General features: G+C 37.9%; 1 protein-coding gene across 1 annotated transcript in view; it reads left to right on the top strand.

Annotated features, from left to right (window-relative positions):
- LOC131032273 (DNA repair and recombination protein RAD54) overlaps positions 1–23510 on the top strand; it is a 187230-nt gene that overhangs the window by 89589 nt on the left and 74131 nt on the right. The window contains 6 exon segments of the mRNA XM_059218068.1: positions 5020–5400; positions 5907–6005; positions 6167–6407; positions 8415–8540; positions 8667–8744; positions 8832–8918. Coding sequence (XP_059074051.1) covers positions 5020–5400; positions 5907–6005; positions 6167–6407; positions 8415–8540; positions 8667–8744; positions 8832–8918 — 1012 coding nt within the window.

Below are 23510 nucleotides of genomic sequence, written 5' to 3'. Positions count from 1 at the left end.
AGTAAATGGCGCGATTTTGTTGAAGGTGTTTTTGACTTGGTCAAATTTCTTACCTCTTCACTTTTCGGCCTAAACGACTAATTTGCGAGTTTTAAACGAACTTCACCTTTTTTCGGCCTACTAGTTGATTTTGCAAACCTTAAGTGTGTTTCCTTTTTGGTCAGTGAGAACCTTTTTGCATTTGGTTGGTGGTTAAGAAGGCGATTTTGGCGAACTTTCTCTCATTTTGGCCTAGGAGGCCGATTTGAGAGTTTTAAGTGATTTTCGGCCTATAGGGCCTTTTTGTGCGATTTCTCTCATTTTGACCTCTTGGGCTGATTTTGGCCAACTTTGTCTTGAATTTCGGCCTAGGAGGCCGATTTATGAGCTTTGAATTTGTTTCTCCTTGCGCGACTTTGTCCTATTTAGCCGATTTTGGCTTAAGGTGTTTTTGAGCAATTTGTCACTTCAATTTCAGACAGAGGCCTTTTTGTGAGCTTTTTCTCATTTCGACCTCTTGGGCCGATTTTGGCAAACTTTGTCTTGAATTTTGGCCTTGGAGGCCAATTTATGAGCTTTTGACTTTGCATTTTGGCCTTAGAGGCTGATTTTGAGCCTCTAAGCTATATTTCGACTTGAAAGGTTACTTTGAGTCTTTTAAGTTGTCTTGCTCACTTATCTCAACCAGCTTCAGGCTTGAATCTTGCCCATGAGCAATGTCGACTTGACAATATTTGCGATTTCACCCTAAGGCTCTTCATTCAACTTTCCTATGCGAATGGAATCGCGATCAACTTTCAAGGTGCGAATTCTCCAGGACTTAGGACGTATCATCTTCTCAATGCCCAAACTCCTTATTGTTGCATCTTCTCTCTACAAATTTACCAGAACTTCCTACTCGGGACCTCAGCGAGGACGAGACGAAAAACTGAAGAATGGGGGACCCTGTCGACGACGGGGAGTGTGTGCAAGGCACAACAGGACCCATTGCCCTTTGTTCTTTGTACCATACTCTATCTCTGCGGGATAGCGGGGGCAACTATCCCTCTCTATCCCCCTTATCCTGCATCACACTTCACAGACTTCATTTACCCTCGCGAGGTAACATTCGTCCCTCTTTCACACGTTCCGCTTTGTCCCGCAAGTTTCCTTGTTCAACTTGATCTACTTCAGCTTCTGTCTTGTTGTCTTCATCGTTGCAGTGTGGCGGGGAGTACTGAATTCCTTAGCTATTTATTTGCCACACCACATTTCTTATTCATATCTAGAGCCTGCAGGGTATGAACTTCCTTTGATCGCCTTTGTTCCCGCTGTCCCGCATGGGCATTGCATTTCAGTGAAGGACTTGTTTGGCATTGTTCCTTGTTGTTGCTGTGGGATGGAGGGGAGTACACACCTAATTACCATTTCTCAGCTCACATCACCTTTTGCCGAGTCTTTCAATCGTGTGGGATAGTAAGATTATTAAAACCTCACTCCTCTCGCTACCTTGCATGGGGCACTTGTAGAAAATCATTGATGGTCCCGCGGGATGGCGGGGGCCATCCATTTCTTTTAACACTTAGCCCGCAACGCATATCTTTCCCTTTTTGAATCCCTTTGGGATAGAGATAACATCACCTTTTCAGAGAATTACGCGGGGTAGCGGGGAGAATTATGTTCTTCGCACATGTTTAGCCCGCAACGTTTATGAATGCAATCCATGATCTTTGTGGGGCAAAGACCTCAACACAATTCCTTAGTTCGTGCTGTCCCGCAGGGTGATCCGGCTACCTTTTCAACTCCATCAAAATAACACCATGCAGGGTAAGTATTTGTGCTGCTGCCAACTTGATTTCTTAGCTCGCATGGGCAAATTTCTTAGTATGAAGGCTGCGTGGGATAAGTTCTGCCGTTAGCGGTAACACTTCCTGCTATCCCGCACGGCTTGAGACCAAGACTTACAACTGTTGCGGGGTAGAATCCCTTAGCACTAGACTGGAGATCCCTCTATCTTGCGTGGTCAGACATATGGGGGTTGCCACTTAAGTAAAATTTTTTGAGCACGTGGAGACTTGCGAAGGGTGAAAGGGAATGTGGCCTGGGGATATACTAGGGCATTTTAAATTGATACCTAGGCATTGGGGGCAAAATAGAGAACATGAAACATAGATGTATTTCAGCGACCGACCCGATAAGGAGACTAATACACATGGGGCTGGTAAATTCACGACCGTGGACCCTTCAAGTGACAACTTAAATCATGAACACCAGCTATCAATGGTCAACTGCAGAATATAACAGTGTCTGGGAAAAACAGAGGCAACAGCAGCATATTTTCAAAACCCATGTAAAGCCCTAAAGCCCTAGGCTTAAAATGGGTCCCTAAAGGCAAAATTTTGACACCTCCAACATTTTCTATGTTCAATATATCTCATTATGATCTGCAAAAAAATGCTGACCATTTTGTGCAGATTGATATCTTGGATTATCTAGATTCTAAACTATATTCTTTGAGCAAATTGTGTTGCTCTCCCTATTTGAATTAACTCAAGAAGATAAAAACAGTCGTGTAAATACTTAATCAAAGTTTTGACTTTAGGAACATGTTGAATGTAGGACCACAACACAATGCATGTTGATAAGGAAGGATTTCAATATAGATATAGGATTCACAAAGTGTTCTGTAAAATGATTTATTTTTAATAATTTAAATTGAAGTTGCCTGACATCTATGCCTTTTTACCTATTCTCAACACACCTTACTATCTATCATATGTAACCAAGATCACAAATTTCTTACATAATGTTTGGTAGTAGGTACAGTGGACTTAAATTATATCCTTCCTTCACCCCACTCCCTCCCCAAAAGAGAACATAAATCTAGAGTATAAAAAATCTTCTTGGGAATAAACTGGCAAACCAAAACATAAGGATTTTTCAATTAATTGGTATTTAATCAGGAAAAGTTTGGGTTAGGGCTAAGGAAATTTTGGTTAGGATTAGGGAAAAATCATAAAAAATCACCACAGAAATCAGAAGAACCCAGAACTCTAATTTTTTTGGACCAAATAATTGTGATTTATTGGGAAAAATCATGATTTTCACAATAAATTGACTAAAAACTGATAAAGAGCAGGTTGAATGATTAAATTGAAACATTTCAAATTTTAAATGCGAAAATTGGAGCCCAGGCTCATACATTATTTGTGATAAACTGTTATTCTTTAAAGGTTTCTGCAACCATGCACAAAACTACCTGCCAAAATGATATGGTGGATATAGGACAAAGGGCTACCTACACATAACACAATAACTTAGAATAATATTACCAAAAAGTTCAAAAATTAATACAGAATGTTCAAAAGACTCTTATTGATCATGATGTTTGATTACTTTATTGGTTACTTCATACCAGGTCCTCGCTTGGCCATAATAAGAAATTTAATGAGCTTATGAAGTCAATCTAGATCTAAAATACATAGCTTTTATTCTTCTGAAACGTATCTTCATGTGTCTTTGACAAGGAATCACAACACCTCAGTCTAAGCTTCTACGAATGACTGCTTTTTCTGCCCCGTGTATTTTTTTCAAGTCTGTTGATGACAGTCGCGTTTTGGTTCTCCTTTACAAGCCCTTGTCAAAAGCAGAATGGTTGTATGTTCAAATTTTATGATACGATCTCTTTTCAATTCTGCCACTTGTTGTTTGTAATTAGGGTGGCGGATTCTAATTGCCTTGGGCAACATTGGAATCCGCCTAAGGGGGCCAGCCCCTTCTCCAACGCATAAGGGCTGGGCCCTATATCTCCACGCCTCACCTCCACGCTACACTAAAGTCTACACGCCTCATGATAGGGCCTATCCTAAATTTCGCATTTAGCAAATTAATGAATTAAATAATTAAAAGGTTTTTAATTACTTTGCAAAGCCAACATGTTAAAGGGGTTCACTCCACATGTAAATGAGCATTCAACCCTCATCACAAATTATCCATTCAGCTCTCACTACATGCGAAACATACAAGTCTGGATAATGCGAACTTCAGGATGAAAGTCTACATCTGCACCTACAGAAATTATATCTGCCATATCAGCAATTTGAATCTGCCAGTTGAGGTGTGAATTCCATCATTAGAAGTCAGCGAAACTTAGTGAAGATAGTGCGAATTCCATGAGGGTCTGCAAATCTGGGTTAAAGGAGCAGCAAGCCAGCAGCAACCAACACACATATGACAGCCAACCAATTTGCCATTCCTTCTGTGACAGCAACATCCACTTCTACAAGTTCTTGAGATAAGTGTTGTAATGATTGCATAACCATAATCCATAATCAGATCCGAGGATCTTTTCTGGCTGGGTTTTTCCTCCTAGGAGGTTTTCCCAGGGTAACTGTGTCTTGTCTTTATTTCATTCTCTTTCTTCACAATGCTTAAATCTGAAACTATAAATCTCTAATCTAATTAATCTAATTAGTAAACAAATTCTGATTTTCTGAGTTTAGTTAATCTGAAAGTGTTAAACTTAGCACTACTATAATGCATTCTTCGACTTCTATTCTTATTCTGTTTTAGTGTATATACCAGTGGGAAACTGCCTTTAATTATTTAATCCGACTAAAGATCTTTTCTAACTTTCTGTGCATTGCAGTAAACTTTTCAAGATGTTCAAACTCAAAAGTTTAAAACAAAGCAAAACAAGGCTTCATATAGTGGATCTAGAGGCACTTAAGAAACCTGCAAAAACGAAATATTTTTAGTTAAATACATTTCTGCTAACTTAAATTAAAATAAGATTTCTTCAACAGAATTGTGCTTGAAATCAGTATTTTTTAGTCAATAATATTATTGTAATTTAAAAATTATTCTGATCTTGATCTATTTCAGAGAGGAGTGGTCCTATTATAAATGCTTCTTGCGAGTGGTTGGTTATTAAGAAAATATCTTACAAGTAGCATATGGTGTAAGCCTAAGTACTTTCTTAAATGCAGAATGGAAGCAAATATTGTACTCTGTTCTTTTAATTTTACTTTATGAACTTAACTGCCTGTTATTGCTCAACAGTGGTAATCTTGTTGTGAGAAGGCAAGCACTACTTCCCAGAGTACTATCAGTCTCTGATGGTGCTGCCATTGCAAGGAAGCCCTTCAAATCTCCCTGTCCTAATGGCCAGGCTGACAAGAATGAAGAACTTACTCGGCGCCTTTTTGCTCGGAAACGATTTGTCCCATGGGGTTTGCAGAAGCCAGTCTTGACTCCGATCACTAATTTGCCATTGCTTTCAAAGGTCACTGCCAAAGAGATTGAGGAGGAGGAGCCATGTCTTCCTCCTGGCATTGAGCCTCTTGTCTTGTGGCATCCAGAATATACAGATGGTGCTGGAGCAGAGTCTGATCCAATAGTAGTGGATCCCATCCTTGTTCGTTTTCTTCGTCCACATCAAAGGTACAAATATAGAACCTTTTTCTATGTTACTCTAGCATTGCTTTTTAATTAATTCAGTCTCACTCCTTGCTGTTTCCTGAAGCCATTTCGCATGGGATCTATGTAGACCTTACAAGTTAAATAGCTGTTCCCATCGAAATACTAGACACTAGACTGACATTTATTACATCTTATTGAAAACTAATAGCTGCAGCTGTGGTGCCGTCTAATTATTTATAATGGTAGCAACATAAATGCTTTTAAGAGCTTGAAATACACATCAGTGTGGAAAGTAATGTGGATATCCTATTTTTCTCAAATCAATGGTTTTATGCATTTATGTATGGTAGAACACTGATGGCTGTAGCTTTCTGGTATATCCAGTATATCGTTAAGCTTATTGGAATGAGTGTATGGACTTTTTTGGATAATCAAAGTCTTTTGCTTTCCTTCTCTTCTAGTTCATGTCCCTGATTGGTTAAGCAGTTTGGAGATAAGTTTACAAAGTTCTGTTGCTATAAGTGCAGGGAAGGTGTACAATTTATTTTTGAATGCGTGGCAGGCTTGCGAGAGTTCTCAAGGGCTGATAAAAGTCATGCTGGTTGCATTCTAGCAGATGACATGGGGTGAAAGTCTAGCCTATACTTTATCTGATTTTTATTTCTTCAATTATCATGTAAAAGGAGAAGTTATACTTATTAGATGTACGGTGCCCTTTTCTATAAATCTAGTCAGGTCTTTGTTAAACGTTATTTATTAAAATGCATTAAAATGATAAAACTTGCAGTTTGGGGAAGACATTACAGTCAATTACGCTTTTATACACCATGCTCCGACAAGGGTTTGATGGAAAACCAATGGCCAAGAGAGTAATAATTGTTACTCCAACAAGCCTTGTAAGCAACTGGGAATCGGAAATAAAGAAATGGCTTGAAGGACGAGTTCATGTCATTGCAATGTGTGAGACAAGCCGATCAGATGTTGTATCAGGAATTAACATTTTTTTGGACCCTCGTAGTCAATACCAGGTAGGAATCCCTTTTATAACTTCTTTTCTGAATGGCGATTTCAATTGTATTGCTTTTCAATTTTGTCATGTGCTACATTCTCATGCATGGTAGCAAAAGTCTCTCAATTGGGAAAAACTTGCTGTATTTTTGTTTTTCTGGATGTAGGAATAAAATGTCCTTTGTTTAGGAGAGTGGCTTAATGTTGGCCATCTTTCTCTGTAACCTTCATTGACTTCAATGTTTAAGATCCCAATTCTTTTGCAAAACGATTCTCCAGCCGCTTGGCCAGTTTTCTCTTCTTGCATTTGTGTAACTACAAGACGCCGAAGTTTCATTTAAATATTTTCTGCTCGTTCATGAGCCTGGAAAATCAACTTTACAGGTTTATTCATGAGTATAGTTTGTTATATGGAATGGTGATATTTTGTATGAAAACTCTAATTCATAGGGCTATGTCACAAGGTTCAAATTCATAAGCAAAAGCAACAATAAAATTAGAAGTTCAGTAAGAAATTTACAAAAAAAAATCATCCTTAAATTTGTCTAACGTAAATTTGATTTTTTAAAACGTAAAGTAAAAATTCAAACAATATTATGTTAAATTTAAATACATTATAATAAATTTTGAAAAATGTCCCAAGATTGGCAAATATAGAATTTGAATTCAAACGTCAACTAATATAAATTTGTAATTTTTTAGTATATAAATTAATAAATTATAATAAATTTAAAATAATTTAAAATTTATCATTCAAAACTTGAGCTGCTGCTTTCATCACAATCACGTCTAAAGGATGTGGAATGGTGATAGGAAGCCAACAAACTAAAGTTTTTAGGCTGGGTTTGGGAATGAAAAGTTGAATCCATGCGGGTAAGTGAGGTAGCCGGTAGGGTTCCACCTCTCGTAGACATAGCTTGCATATAAGACAATGTAGCGTCACATGACTTTACAACATCAAGATGCAGCATCGCGCGATTCTGAAATAGTGTTAAATATCTAACGAATTTGTGATTCTGCGAGCAGCCCGTTTGAAGAAGTTGAAAATAGCAAGTTAAAAACACAATCTCAAAATATATTTTAAATAAAAAACTTTAAATATTTTTCCATACGAATTTTCATATTCACCATATTTCAAATTTAAAATTCATTGTATTTCAAATTTTTGAATTCACTCTATTTCAATTTTTTTTTTCTTGAAATAAAAGGAATCCTGTGACATAATCATATGTTATATGTTTGGTATTAAATCCTATTTAGGCTTTCTATTACATTGAGAATTATAACTATAAAGAAAAAGACTCAAATAATTGGAGTTTAGTGACATATAATTAACTTTTAATAAAATAAAATAAAATAAAAAGATACTAGAAAATAGCTAATAAAAAAAAGTTGTTTATTCTTAGACAAAATAGCATCTCATAAAAAATATAAAATCTGTAAATCGCAACGGTTTTTAATGCAATTTTAATTGTTTCAATCATTTTAATCTGTCTTTTCAATGCTGTAAAAATGGAAAATATCTGCTGAAAAACAATTGTATTATGTAAATTTGTGTTTTTGATAAGATGCTGTTTGTATGAAGAATAGCTTTTGTCATTAAAAATACTATAAAATGAGTTTTTAATTATTTTTGAAGTTAATTTTTTTTTAATAATAAAATAATTGAAATAACTTTTAAATAAAAATAACTCATTAAATAAAAATAAAATAACTCTTAAATAATTTTTAAATAAAATAAAATAATTTTTGAAATGAATAAAAATAAAAATAAAATATATAATTTTTCTCTTTTAAGATAGATGTATTTAAGTATCTATATTAATTTTGATTTTTATGGTCTAACATTTTTAAATGTTTTTAAATCTATCATTGACATTTTTCTAGTTCGTCATGAACGTTGATACTGTGCTTTCATAGTTTATACATATGATGCAAATCAATTATATGAGCAGGTTGCGTTCTTATCATAACAGAAGGTTGAAGTTCTCTATACAGGTTGATTGAAGAATTTCTTGCTTTTATAGGTTCTGATAATTTCTTATGAGACTTTTCGAATGCATTCATCCAAGTTTGAGAAAGAGGGTAGTTGTTGTCTTCTCATTTGTGATGAAGCTCATAGGCTTAAGAATGACAGTACGATTACAAATCGGGTAAGTTTGCTTGAGGGTTGAGGTCTTAAAACAGTGTCAAAATATATTGATTGCTTATAAATGCCTATATATTGTCTACAAATTTTCATGCTTAATGTATCTGGTCTTGTAATGTTTATAGAACAGGCGTTAGCCAGTCTGCAATGTCGTAGGAGGATTTTGTTGTCAGGAACACCCATGCAGGAAAGTTACTACCTTTGAAGTGTGATGTTAAAGGTGCATATCTAGATTTATACTGGCTCTTTTTTGTTATTACCGCAACTAAGTTCTTCTAGATCTTTATGTATGCAGAATGACCTCGAGGAGTTTTTCGCCATGGTTAATTTCACAAATCCTGGCATTTTAGGCAATGCAGGGACATTTCGTCGCCACTATGAAGTGAGTTTACTCTTCTTTATTGCATTTTTTGCTTAAGTCAGAGTGAGCACAGGTGCGCATTCAAACGATTTCATTTGAGCATACAATCCATATAAACTTAAAGGCGTACGTGAACATGGGAGGTAAATGTACAGGGTCATAAAGATAAAATACTCATATTAAACTATCAAGCAAAGTTTTGTGTAACCTAATTGCCTAGGTGCAATAGGTTCAATATTCAATAGGAAAAAACTTCTTAAAGCTGTAAATCTGGCTATGTTTATATCTGTTATTTAGTGTTTGTATGTTGTCATTTGTCTAATTTAATGTTTGCCATATATAGCAAAGCATTAGATATGTTGCCATTTTCTAAAAGAGGTGTATATCAACATGGATGATTTCTGAATGTTAGTTGAATGTTTTTGAGATTTGGTCAAACCACAAGGTTTCTTCCCATGCAAAATGTAATATTGAAAAAGTTGGCCAGCGGGTCAAACGTTTGATTGACTACACAAAACCCGGGTCAAACGTTTGATTGACTACACAAAACCTCAAGTCTTGAATAAAAGAAGACAAATCATGGAAAAGAAAATGGTATTGGACATGGATATGGCGAATTTTTAAGACCACATAATACAGCTAGATAGAACAATTTGAGAAATACATATATATTCAATTATATAGACATCTAAACGCATAGAGCGTAACATTGAAATGTATTTTTATATGTTTTTTAGTTTAAATATTTTTAGTTTATAATTCTTTTCCTTTTATATTATATTTCGTCTTTAGCAATTAAATATGAGGATACATGTATTTCAGTAGGAAAAGGGAAATATTTGGCAATTTCGGAAGAAGGTTATTTTTTTGGTTCTGTTCTAGTCTCCTCGGTACATATTGAAGATTTTTTATTGTAATGATTGAAGAACTTTTCTCTTGAGGGCATTTACACTTTTGACCTTAGGTTGAGGGACTGGTTTTATCATACATGGTGTTGAGACTTGGTCAAAAACTTGGCAAGTTGTTTTTTTGACTTGGACTTGGTTGGTGGAAAATCTCTACCAAGATTTGACAATCAAAAAATATATAAAATAAATGTTTTTAATTTAAAAAACAATTAATGCTGATTTTCTGTTTTCTTCACAAGCTTAGCTAAGTTTGACATCCAAGACTCGTACGTGGATGCCAAACTTGGTTGACTGTACGACTTCAATTGTAGACATGTTGAGCCTGATTTGGACTTGGATTGACAAGTCATTGCCAAAATTCACCATGTCTCAACACTATGGTATTGCAAAATTAAAGGATAGATGACTCATTCATTATATACCTATGTTCCATATAGTTTCTTAATGTGGGGATGAGGGGAGCAAGGGCCTCAGTTTGTGGATGGTGGGGGGACAGTGACACAAATACATATAGTACCTGAAAAATTAGTTATAATTAGATGTATAAGGAACAAGTATAAGAATTACAAATGTAACTTTAGCATACTAAGTAAACTATGAAACAGTAAACACATTGCAATGATTGCATTGAATATCAGCAATGAAAATGTCATATTCAAAATTTCTATTAGAATTCTATTCAAAATTTCATAATGATGATTACAATGTTCAAAATACAATAGAGTCAATGACTAATGGCTTGATGCCTGTAATCATCCCCAATGTTCTCACCAAATTTCTCTCTTGAATTGTTGGACTACATAAGCTCAATCTCCTCCAAACCAATACAAACCAACACTTTTTGTGTAGTATCATCATCAACCAGTGTTAGATCGTTTGGCTCTACATCTCATAGGGTCACTAGATTCTCCTTGTATGTAATTGTGTTGTGATCAATGAGATGTGCAAGGCACTATGTGCAACCATAAGCTTCTCTGCCCTCCTAGATGTAAGCTTGTTCCTCTTAATGGAGCAGATGAAGCTATAAGTAGACTAGTTCCTCTCAATAGTAGAACTAGAAACTTGGGACCGGAAACTAGTGGCTAGATCGGTAGTCAAAGAAGTAGGTCCATGCATATTCCACGAAAAAATTGGGTCCTCTTATGCCATAGTCTCTCTATCTATCTTGGCCTCTTTTGAATATTCCCTAAGAATGGAAAATTTTGTCGACTCAGTATGCATGATGTTGCATTTGTATAATTATATGTGTTTTGAATTGCCATCACGAACCTTGGATTCACCTCAACATGTATAGGTGTAGTTTTGGCAAGCCTTTGCATGTACCACTTTGGGCTTAGTGCATATTTAGCCATGTGCAAGGGACTGTTGAGGTTTTCCCATTTGTGATGAATGATTAGCTGAATATTATAATTACCAGGATAATCACCCATTGACCCTTGGTACTTGTCTCTTATATCGAAAACATGCCCTTGTCTCATACACATATATGGAGGCATTTCTAGACATTAGGAGACTTCAGATCCAAAATGAACCTACAAATGGTTTCCATAGTCTTTGAGTATGTTGTCTTTTGTAAGACTTTCATACTTGGTTGTTTGGGTGTACCTTTCGAGCTATCCACGAAACCTTGATACACTATTTTTGGACTTTTGGAGTTGGTCATCCTAACATGCATGTTAGATTATAGCTGAAACCCTGACACCTATACCATGACATTACCCAACCTACTTTCCTAGCTTGGCATTAATGGTGAGCTACTTGTTCATGCATTTCCCTCTCTTATTTCTTGTTGAGTTTATTTTTAGTTATGTTTTGTTATTTCTATTTGCTTACATTCTCTAACAATTTCAAAACCCTCATTTGCAACCGTTTGCAGTTTTTGGTCAAGGAAGTTGTTGGTGGCTTGGTGGGGCATTTTTAGAGTGTGCTTTCAGGTGTGCACGAGTGTGGCTCTATGTTTGTAAGCAATCTCTTCGAGTTCCATCTCTCATACCATGCCATTTCATCTTTGCCAAGTAGGGTTTTCATGTTTTTGGTTTTTCTTTCGTTGCTTTTTGTTTTCTTTATGTCTTTGTTTGATAGTGTTGTTTGATTTCCACTTGTTTTGTTATAATTTATTTGATTTCTTTGATTTTCATTTGTTTTGTGTGGTCGTTGACCATTTGTAATATGCCTCTTTTTGTTTTGAGTTGTTTTCCCTTTGACAATTCTTTCCATCAAAGTTGGGAACTGTTTTGTCCTTGATGACACCATGTTGATGTCATTAGCTTGTTGGGCTTTTGGAGTTAGCCTTTGTGTATGTTTTTGAAACCCCAACATTAGTGCCTTATGTGAGGTAATAAAGATTAACTGGTTACAAGTTGTCAAGGTTCTCCAATCCAAATTAACTGGTTACAATCCTTCTCAAAGTCAAATGAATTTTCGTTTTGTCAAGTTTTTAGGATGTCAAGATTCTCCATTCCAAATTAACTAGTCATAATCCTTCCCAAAGTTTGATCTTGACAATTCTTCAATACAATATCCTTTTGGGATCAAATTTTTGGAGTTTCCTTACCCATGTGCCTTATTGGTGGCTGTCGCAAAATTCAACTCCAACTCTTTTCAAAGGTATAACTGTTGTCATTTTATGACACCCTTGGTTCATCAGTGAGAACCGATTAGAGATATGTTCCATGGACCAGCATGGCCCCAGTTGATCAAGAAGAGAAGAATCATGAAGTGTGAAGTGTTGCCTTGTCCGGAGGAAGTTCCTCCCTTGGCCTTTTCTTCTTCCTTGGAACTCCGGAACCCCAAGGTTTCGAAGTTCTTTGCCTTAGCCGTTTTATTTCCTTCTCCGGAGCTCCAGAACTCCAAGGTTCAGAAGTTCCCTTCCTTCCCTTAACTTTTCTCTAGTTCTCCAGAACTCCGGAACCCCAAGGTTTCGGAGTTCTTTCCCTAGCTTAGCCCCTCCTCTCCTTGGCCTTTCTCTCTTTTCCTCCCGAACTCCTGAACCCCAAGGTTTTGAAGTTCCTTGTCCCTTTTTCCTTCCCTCTTTGGAACTCCGAAACCCCGAGGTTTCGAAGTTCCTAGCCTTCCTTTCCTTTGCCTCTTCTCTTAAGCTTCTCTTTTCCCCGGAACTTCGGAACCCGGAGGTTCCGAAGTTCCCCTCCTCTCTTTAGCCCTTTGCCTTTCTACTTTGGAACTATGGAACCCCGAGGTTCCGAAGTTCCTTTGCGCAGTTCCCCGAAACTCCGGAACCTCGAGGTTCCGAAGTTCCCTTCTCTTGCCTTCCCCGGAACTTCGGAACTCGGAGATTCCGATGTTCCTTTCCTTCTCTCCTTCTCTCTATCCCGGAACTCCAGAACCTCGAGGTTCCGAAGTTCCTTGCTCCTTCCCTTGTCTTCCTCACTTCGGAAGTCCGAACTTCTGAAGTCCGAACTTCTGAAGTCTCTAGACTTCCTTCCGGCTGGTGACACTTCCGAATGGCGTGATTGACACTCAAGGCTTTTAATGCTCCGACAGTTTTGGTGACCGGTGTACTGTTTTTGGTGGAGCCACAGGGGTGCATTTAATGTTTTTGGTAGGATTTCCATCAAGGGAGGTACGGGGCCATGCTTGGTGACTTATGTCATGCCTGACTTTGGAAGGTTAGTGAATCCACCTTCTCAGGATTGCCCTTTGTGGGTATGGCTAGGTTGCTTGCATGTACAAGTCAAGTGCATGCACTTCCTTGCACCTCCAGACTGACATGCAGGGGTCATGATCACCCTTGTAATCATTTTTTCTATATAAAGGCTGTTAAGCCTCATTGTAAAGGGTTCTCTCCCTGCTGCCTTGAGCTTTCTTATGCTCTTCTCTTCTCTTGAAGACTTATAATCTTTTGCATTTCTGCAACTGTAAGATTGGCCTTTGGCCCTATGATTAATTGAAAATCTCTTTTCTTGCCTTCCTTCAACTTATGTATGATGTGTATGTGTTTTTACCTTCATTATAAGTGTATGTTCATGGTTTCCTTTCACATGTACGCTGTGTTAGCTGGTTTTCTAAGTGTGACTTTGTGGGAATCTTTCTCCCCTCTTAACACTTAGAAAATTCCACCCTCCACACATGCGTTTGGGTCACTCATGCAATTGAAGCTTGTGCATCTCTTAGGCTTTTCAGTTGATTCCTTGTGCCATTTCGGGTGGGGAGAGGAACAATCTCTTCTTGGTGCATCACCTCCCTTATTTCAAGCAATTTTCTCTTCCCTTTACCTCTGCAAATTGTTAGGACATGCTTAGGAGTTAGTTTTTGAAGTGTTGAGTTGGTTTAACACTTGCACCTAGAGTGAGAAGGAAGCCGACCTTCTCCGGAGATTCAACCCCCTTGTAGAAGGTCCCACACTTCAGGGTTGTTTCCATGTTTCACAAGGTTGCTGAGTTGATAGCTTAGCAAGGGTGCAAACTTTTCTGATAACAATAACTCTTATTGAAATCAAGGTTTTGGGGTTCCTTTACTTCAGTACCGCATTAGTGGTTGGTCCAAAGTCCACCTCGACAAATGTTAGTATAATATCTCTTTGGTGTTAGAGTTTCGAGATTCCCTTATTTTGATATCTAGCTAGTGACCACCCCAAAGTCCCATCCCGTTATGTTTCAAGTTGAAGAGGGGAAAACGTAGCAAGGTAAGATTTAATGGTTAGAATCCAAAGAAAAGATAAAACATTAAACAAACCACTTATACCTTGGTAACTTGCCTTCTCCTTCGGATTAGACCTTCGGTGAAGTGAAGAATGTGCCCCTTCCTCACTTGACTGGATTGGTCCTTGATGGTGATATGGATTGCTCTCCTTTGCTCAACAAGAGGGATTTGATTTGATAAGATTTGATAGGATTTGGATTGGAAGATTGAAGGATCATGAGAACATGATAAGGGTATGATAGGAAGAAGATAGAAGAGAAATGGGCAACATGAGAATGCTATAGAGGAAGTGGATCCTTTTGTGAGGAAATGATCCTCCAATTTATAGATTGGAGGAGGCCAATGAAGGGCCAATATTGATTTGGTTATGGAGGGATGAGATTGATTTAAGATAAAAGGCATGGATCAAGGGTGCCTTGGGATTATAAAATTCCTTTAGAAGAGGGGGGAAAGGAAATTTGAATTTCAAAATGAGGAATTAAAAATTCCAAAATAAAGGATGCATGGAGGGATTCAAAGAAATTTGAATTTCTTTGAGAGGCTCAATGTTGATGTGACATGAGTGGGAATATAAAATTGAAGGATAATGATAAGCATGATTATGAGAGATTCTAGAAGGATTAATTAGGTTAAATGGGGATTAGGAAAAGTGATTTGTAGGAATCAGATGACTAGGTTAATTAATTAAAATTAATTAACTGAGTGGGTTTAGAGGAAATAATTATTGGAGGGACTTTAGAAGAATAGGGGAATAATTAATTTATTTGATAAATTAATTATTAGTGACATGATTAATTAAATTGGATTTAATTAACACTTAGAGGAATAAGGATAATACAATTAAATCAATTAATTATGTTGACAAGCTTAAGTTAATTAAATATTAATTTTAGGTGTCTACACGAGTTTCAACGCTTATTAAGCACATGCTATTGGAATGTTGGAATTCCTTGCCTCAAAGTACCTATTGGGAGGCATCCTTGATCCATGAACTATAATCTCATTGAGATTCTTATTCCTCCAATTTCTAGAATGATCATGATTTTATTTTACTACATTTTTTACATCATTTTCAGGAAGTATGCTTGAATCTAATAATATCATGATGTAATATGCAAGAATGATGAATTTAATTGTATGATGAGTTACTTAACTAGAACTACTAATGGAGTTCTTATGTTGTCTTGCCAATACTCATGCAAGGAGAACAAGCTCTACCTAAAGAGATGGAGCAGGAATACAAGGGTTACCTCCCTTCATTAAAGATGTTCTCCCCATGGATTGACTTTGGAGATAGTGACCTTGGACATGTTGACATTGAAGAGTTTGCACAAAGAGTTAGTTGAAGATAGAACTTTCATGGCTCAATGCTTGGCCAAGTCAATCTTTGTCTAGGTTGTTGCATTCTATGTTTCTCTCCAATCTCTAGAGCTCCTCCTAGCCCATGCAAAGGCATATAATCATAGACAAATTAAGGTGTTTCTCTCTACTGGCCAGACCATTTTGGATATCAATTTAAAAATCATCAAGTGGGTGTTTGGGCTTCCCAACAATATGCAAAGATTAACATGAAGAAGGCTCTCAAGTACTATGAGAGAAACACCTTAACATTTGTGAAATTTGTGAATAACACCCTACTATTGACTAATATGAAATTTGCTGTAAAAATGGCCAAGGTGATCCATAAGAGTGAGTTTCAAGAATACGCTAAGGATATGATCACTCTTCTAACCAGTTTTTTGGGGCATCCTAATGCCAAGGATTTATACTCCTTGATGGTGTCATTCATCCTTCATATCTATGATGGTAAAAGAATTGACTAGGCAACCCTGATCAATGGCACTCTACATGAACAACTGTCAGAGATAGGGGAAACCATTGACATCTGACTTTGTGTATTTGTTGGCAAATGAAAACTTCCATAGGCTTACCAAAGTTGGAACCTGTTGTGATCTAATCACACATCACCCCATTCCAAATTGGGACCCCCCTACTTTTTAGGCCCTCTCAGTCTTTTGGTTTTGGTTTTTGGGTCTTTTGGTAGCAATCTCATTGGTTCTCTAAGTTTGCAAGTGTTTGGGGGTCAGTTTGATCAAGTCTACAACTCCTTTGAGCAAATTTGGCTAAGTCCGGGGCTTGTTTTTGTTGTTTTAAGGTTTTTCCTTCAGTCCCAGATTTTAGGGTTTTCAAAAACTGAACGTCACATTGGAATCATGGCCCTTTGAGGAACCTCTCAATGAAATTTGAGCAAATTCTGAGCAACTTTCTATTTTTAGAAGGTTCCTATTTTCTAGGGATTTCATTGCCTGCCGGATTGGTCTAATTTTGCCAAAAATCAGACTTACAATTTTTAGTAATATCTATTTTTAGTAAGTCCCTTTGCGTCCTGTTTTTCCCTAACGTTGACATTTTGAAACATTTTCTATTTTTGGAAAGACTATTCAGATAGGTTCTTCGTAGGCAGACATTGAAGACCAAGTATTCACGAGCATTCCTAAATCTGGAAAGTCAAAAAGCAGGTTGAAGGATAAAAAATGGCTAAGTGTGAGCATCCATTCCATAAGTGGAAAGTGTCAAAATCTTCTAAAGTTTGGCGAAAATCACTTCAATTCCCCAATGTGGCATCTTGAATCTAAAGACATTCAAATTTGACTAAGTCCGGAAAGAGGCAAGGGAATTCCTTCATCAAAGTGAAAATGGTAAACTTCCTTCATCTAATGAAATCCACGCCCAAGTGCAAAGTGGGGCACCAAATCCAAAGAAGTCAGGGAAAACGTCAAAATCACAAAATTCCTCCATCTTAGCAAAACAACGCCCAAGTTTGGGAATGGCCGCTAATATAAGGACCTCATGAAAAGTGCTAAAAATCTCAAAGGTGGATTAGCACCCTAGGAAAGAAAGAGGGAGCCAAATGGAGGTTGTATTGGATAGAGTGCTCAAGGAAAGAATTCCTTGACCAAAGAGAAACAACGCCCATGCTAGAGAAAGGGCGCCAAATTGAGATAGCCAAGGAAAGTCCCCGAAATGCAAATTTCCACCACTCAAGCATTTTGGCGCCCAAGGAGGAAGAAGGGCGCTAGGAGAGGGGGGTTGTGGAAAACCTACAAGCATTCAAAATTCCTTCATCATAGTAAAACAACGCCCTAGCTAGGAAAAAGGCGCCAAAATGGGTTGCTCATGGAAAAACAACAAAATGAAGATTTGCCTAGGTGAAACCAATGCCCAAGTGGAGGGGTAAGGCGCCAAATTGGTGTCTCCATGGAAGTTGAAGAAATACCAAGCTTTCTTGGCATAGGAGAAACAACACCCAAGAGCTACGAGGGGCGCTAAAATGGCGAAGTCATGGAAATTCCAAAAAGTTGAAAAATCCATCACTAGTGTGGTCTAGCGCCCAAGGGGAAAGAATGGCGCCAAATTGGAAAATGCCTTGGAAAATGTGTAAAAATGAAAATTCCTTGACAAAGGCAAAATAACGTCTAAGTCCTAACCAGGGTGCCAAAACAAGGTGGCCTTGGATAAATAAAAAAATTTAAGTTCCTTCTCAACATGCAAATAGTGCCCAAGCCCTGGACAGGCTGCTAAATTGACTAAGGCATGGAAATCTTGAGAATTCCACATTTCCTCCTCCACAGTGATTCAACACCTAGTTTGGAGTCCAGGCGCCAAAATGAAGATAGCATGGAAAATCAAAGAAAATGAAAATTCCTCCATCAAAGTGAATTTTCCACGTCCAAGTTGAAAAGATGAAAATTTTTTAAGGCATGGAAATCTAGGGGTCAAGGATGGATCGAAAAGCAGAAAATCCCCTCAAGATTTTTTTTTTAAAATCCATTTTTAGACACCAAATGTCATCCAAATTTCAAAATTTTTACAGATTTGGATTCGAGAGAGATTTGGAAAGTTCCTAAAAAATAGGAGATGGTGGAAAATTGTCGAAAATCTCCTCCAGAGTAAGGAAAGTTCAAAAAGCTTCAAGAAAATCCTTCCTAAGTCAAAGATTCTCTCTCCTAAAGTTTTCTCTCTCCTAGGATTTTTCTGCCAAATGGATTTATAAAGTGAGTCTTCCAAAATCCCTCCAAAATTCAAAAAAATGGAAGGTTGGCGTGTTGGCAAGAGAACATTCCAAATCTTGACGCACAATTCAAGGCATTAAAGGAATATTTCATTTTGGAACTCAAGTACGATGGTGGAATCCGTTTGCATGGCGTGTCAGAAAGGAAACTATGATGCATCATTAAAACAATTGCCCAAATTGACCCTTGCCAACTTAGCAGCATGTTAGAGGAATTCTATATAAACGCACAAGTACAATTCATTGTTCACGTGAGGATTTGGAGAAAGAAAAGTTGGAGAGAAAGTGCAAGAAGTCAGACTTGTTCGCAGAAAGTGTTAATTTATTCCTGAAATGGCTGAATCAAGCAAGGTGGCAACCATTACCAGGCAGGCACAGATAAAAGATGAGATGAAAGGCTTCCCTCCGTAGTCAAAGATGGTATCTAGGTGGAAGGAGATCAATGATACAAATTTAGGAACATTCAACATGATTGCCTTCCAAATTAGGATGTTTGGGACAGCAGGGCATAGTCCATCACCTATTGCTTCCAGGATTGCCAAAACCAGAATTGTTGCGGTAGCAGGTTTTCCTTCGTCTATTCAATGTTCGGAGCTGACCTTGAAATGCGCGAAGAACTACATCCCAGAGAGAAGGGCTTTTTTGACGACAAGTGGCAAGCTATTGTTCAACTTGACCCTGGAAGCTATTGGTGAAACCTTTGGAATTCCTTCACATCATTCCATGACCTACAAGACTATGAATGGAGCCAAGGTAGTATACGATGCAAGTCCTGACAAATGTGCGGAAATCATCAACAAGAGTTGGTTGTAGAAGCCTAGGCCTCACATCTCCAAGATGCCTAAGACGCTCACCATTTTTGAATTCAAGCAGGAGTATGTGGATCTGATAATAATGTTAAGCAGGATAATGGGGTGTCCACATGCCATAAATTTTGTATCAGGGATGTTTTTCTACATTGGCGAAATCATGAATGCCAATGGATTAGTGGACTGGGCTAGGCTAATCAACCATTATGTTCATGAATAGCTGAAAGATTTGAAGGAGAAGAAGACCCAGTACTTCTATATGAGCTCTTATGTGATTTATTCACTTGCAAGGATGGGTGGCTTCGATGGTTTGTCGGGAAAAGAGTCATGGGCCGTGGTCTAGCACAACTGAAAGCTCATAAATGTTATCCTCAGCTGCACCTCTACAACACTAATTTTTTTAAACTGGCAAATGACACTTTACTATGTACCTAACTAGATTTATGCAGAACGACTCTACAAGAGAGTCACCATATGCCAAGGCTTTGGTACAAAAATTTGGGGCTGCATTATTGCAGTTTCCAAAGTTCACTTATATTAGGATGTAGGGATTGTCGTACCAACCATATAAATTACCGAGCTATCCATCCGATAAACCGGTGCTGTTGGAGCTTATGAGGCAATTGACGACCTATGACCAAATTCAAAAGAAGAAAAGAAAGCTGTCTAATGAATTCCTAGTTGTTCTCGATGATTATGTAGAAGTGTGCTCGAACCTGGCAGCAATTGAGAAAGCAGCCGAGGAGTTGGCATTCTATCGTTCGACATTTTACATTTCCAGATCTCATTATGATCCATATCGTAAGATCAAGAAGGTTGTTGGATTAAAATTTGTGCATAAGTTTCACCTAGAAGATTACTGGGCAGGTGCGAAGGATGAGCTTGAGATCAGGAAGAAAATGTTTTCTAGGCTACCCCTTAACACAATCAGGATAGGTGAAATAATGCAAGTGCCGGATCAGGTCAAGGAGGACTCAGACTCAATGTAACCAGAATTCGAAAAGGTGAAAGATCAACCCATTTGGCTTCGAGATTAGCCAGAGCTTGAAGTTAATGATTCGGACATTTTGGCCAGACTCGTAATGGAATTCACCGAACATTGGGTGGATCGGCACCTCAGGAGGTTGAAAGAAGGAAATGTCCGTCCAAGCTACGAGTTGATGGGAAGTCTAGATTCCCATAGTGAAGCCATTGAGGGATCTTCACAAGCTGAGGCTGAAGGAGAAGTTCAACAAAAAGAAGATGAGCTTAATAAAGGAAAGAGTGCTTCGAAAAGGCCAAGAACAATAAGGAAGAAAGAAATCCAGTTGGAAATTCAGCAGGAAGCTTGTAATGGGCACCCCCTGTTCGGTACTAAATTTATGTCCTTTTTACTTAGTGTAATTTTGTCAAACAGTTGGCGTGCAAGCTGACTACTGGATTTTTTTTGGTTCTTGTTTTGCTATGGGATAAATTTGGTAAACTGATATTTATTGTAAAGCTTTCAAAGTTTATTCAATATAAAAATAACCAGACATATCAAATGCCAAAAACAAGAGGATTAATGCTGATGGTATTTATTTAATTCCACTCCAAGCATACAAATCAGATTTGAAGAATATTACAGACCATAAGATAATAAACAAGTTCAAACCTGGACTCCACAAGTATAGAACCTGCTGAAAACACTGTTCACGCACTGTAGCTGCACTATTCACGGCATTGTAGCATTTTTACTATTCACGCGGTACTGTAGCAAAACACTGTTCACGCGGTACTGTAGCAAAATACTATTCACGCGGCACTGTAGCAAAACACTATTCACGCGGTACTGTAGCAAAAACACTATTTTCAAATCTGCACTTTCAAACCCCTGTAAAAACATCATGCGAGAGGACCAAATGAAGCCCAATGTGTTTCCTGGATGAAAACACCATTAATCCTCCTGACTGTGTCTTTCAACAGCGAAGAGAATGCTAGCAAAGAGGGATTCCGTCCTCCAAGCCCAATAATCAGATCTCTACGAAATCCAATAGCATAACATTAATTCATCCCAACATATCCCAAAAGAGAGCTCTCAACCTCCATTTATATCTTCTTCCTGGATGCAAACACTTCATTTCCTCAATGTGGGATAATACATTTTAGAATAAAATATTATTTCCCACAATGTACACATTAAAGGGAACTTTTAATATTTTAAACATTACTTTATATTCCCAACCTTATAATATAACGATAAAGTTAAATATTTAATTTAACTTTACACTTTATCGTTAAATATTAAAACCTTGTTGATAATCCCTTTAAATCATTGTCGCCTTCAAATATTTTCTACTAATAAGTATGCCAACCAGGGAACACTAAAAATTCCAAGTCACTGCTTGGAGACTAACTTACTATAAATAGTAAGTGTCTAGAAACCCTGTCAAAGCAGCACCGATTGGCCTGAAACTGAAAACACCTAGGCCAAAACACCTCAGGATCCCACCAATGTCCTTGTTAGCCTTCGGGATCGTGTCAGAATAGGCTAGCGACACCCCATATCATGTTGCGCTAAAAAGGGGACATTACAAAGCTCAACAGGAAGAACCACCACAAAAAAGGGCAAGAATGGAAATGATTCAATCGCTTGCTAGCTCATCTAGTGTGTGGGAGGTAGAAATGTTTGCACAAGAAAATCCAGTTAAACCCCCACAAGGCAATCTTCCCAACAGTGCTACAGCACAAGATTTTTTCAGCGTTAGCACTTCACATAGGCGAAATCAGCCAAGGATGCAAAGGCAAGAACTTTCCTCTCATCCAGAAGAGCCACGCCAGGATAGTTTCGTGGAGATGATCCTTGAGGAAATGGAGGATACTGAACAAGATCATGTGCAGAAGGAGATTCAAGATCAATCAATTTCCGCCCTTGATTGGCTAAGAGATAGATTGAGGAAAGAACTAGAAAACGAAGTTGATCCAGCACGAGAATTGAAAGAACTTTTGAAGAGACTGCATCAACCAACAAAGAAGAAAGCTGCTCAGATTTTTTCCAAAATCACGAGAGATGAGTTCGGATCCAGGACTCTACATTTAGCTGAGCTCGCAACAGACAAGGATAGGACTGAAATCCCACCAAGCGATTATGTGATTAGGGAAATTGATTTGGGGTGCACTTCCACGACCCATGTTTTGGAAGATTTCGAAGGATCTTCCTTGGCTATGAAAGAGAAGATGCTTAAAATGAAAGAAAAAAGTAAGAGGCTGAAAAGTGAAAATACGGCCTTGTGTGAGTATATTAAAAGTTTCAAACATCCGCTTAGGGAGGTGTTGTGCGTTGTGCACACCTCGCCCCTTTGCTTTACAGGGGACCCCCATTTTTGTTGTCTGCCCGTTTGAAAGTGAGAAAGAGAGGGGTCTGTGCAGGCCACCTTCAGATAAGCCGAAAGTAGCAAGTCTTACAAAGTGATCTAGAGGCCGAGTTTGGCAAAGAGTGAAGAGGGACCGACTTTGCAAAAACGCATTAAAGGCCGAACTTTTTTTAAAATCAGTGAAGCATTCAAATTTTTCACTAAACCCCCGAAGTTTACAAAAACGTATTAAAGGCCGACTTTGCCAAAATCACACAAAGGACCGGGTTTGTAGAATAAGGTCAGGAGTTTAATATCACGCAAACGATCCTCACAAATGAGAATCAATCAAAGAGGACTTAATCACTCATTTCGTCAAGGGCGGGGTTCGCTCATTTCGCTTGAATTGGTCGAGTTTGCTAGGCCAAGTTTGAAGAGAGACATTTAAAAGATACATCTCACAAAGAGTTTCCAACCCAAACTCCACCGAGACAAAGCCAAACGTTTAGAATTTAATGTTTGTTAAATTAAATTATTTAATTTTTCAAATTGATTGATTAAAATGAAATCAATGGTTTGTTGGTCGCAGGACATCATCATAGAGAACCCAGAGAAGGCTTGAAAATGCAAATCGAAGAAGGATCGCAATCAAGGCCAGGCGTTGAGCGTTGAATAAGAAGATGCAGGAACGTGTTGCTGGAGCGCGAGATCTGAATTGAGCATTGGGAAGCGTGCCACTAAACGACAAGCTAAAATCTACCACCGGGACCAAAGACCGAAGAACACTCCGAATGCGGCAATCATGCATTATCAGGAAAAGTACACAGCTGGATTTAATTCCAGGAATTTAGTTT

This window comes from Cryptomeria japonica, chromosome 3 (assembly GCF_030272615.1).
Source record: "Cryptomeria japonica chromosome 3, Sugi_1.0, whole genome shotgun sequence".
Classification (NCBI taxonomy): Eukaryota; Viridiplantae; Streptophyta; class Pinopsida; order Cupressales; family Cupressaceae; genus Cryptomeria; species Cryptomeria japonica.
The sequence above is the reverse complement of the archived record's forward strand: the minus strand, read 5'-3'. Positions and strand labels throughout refer to the sequence as shown.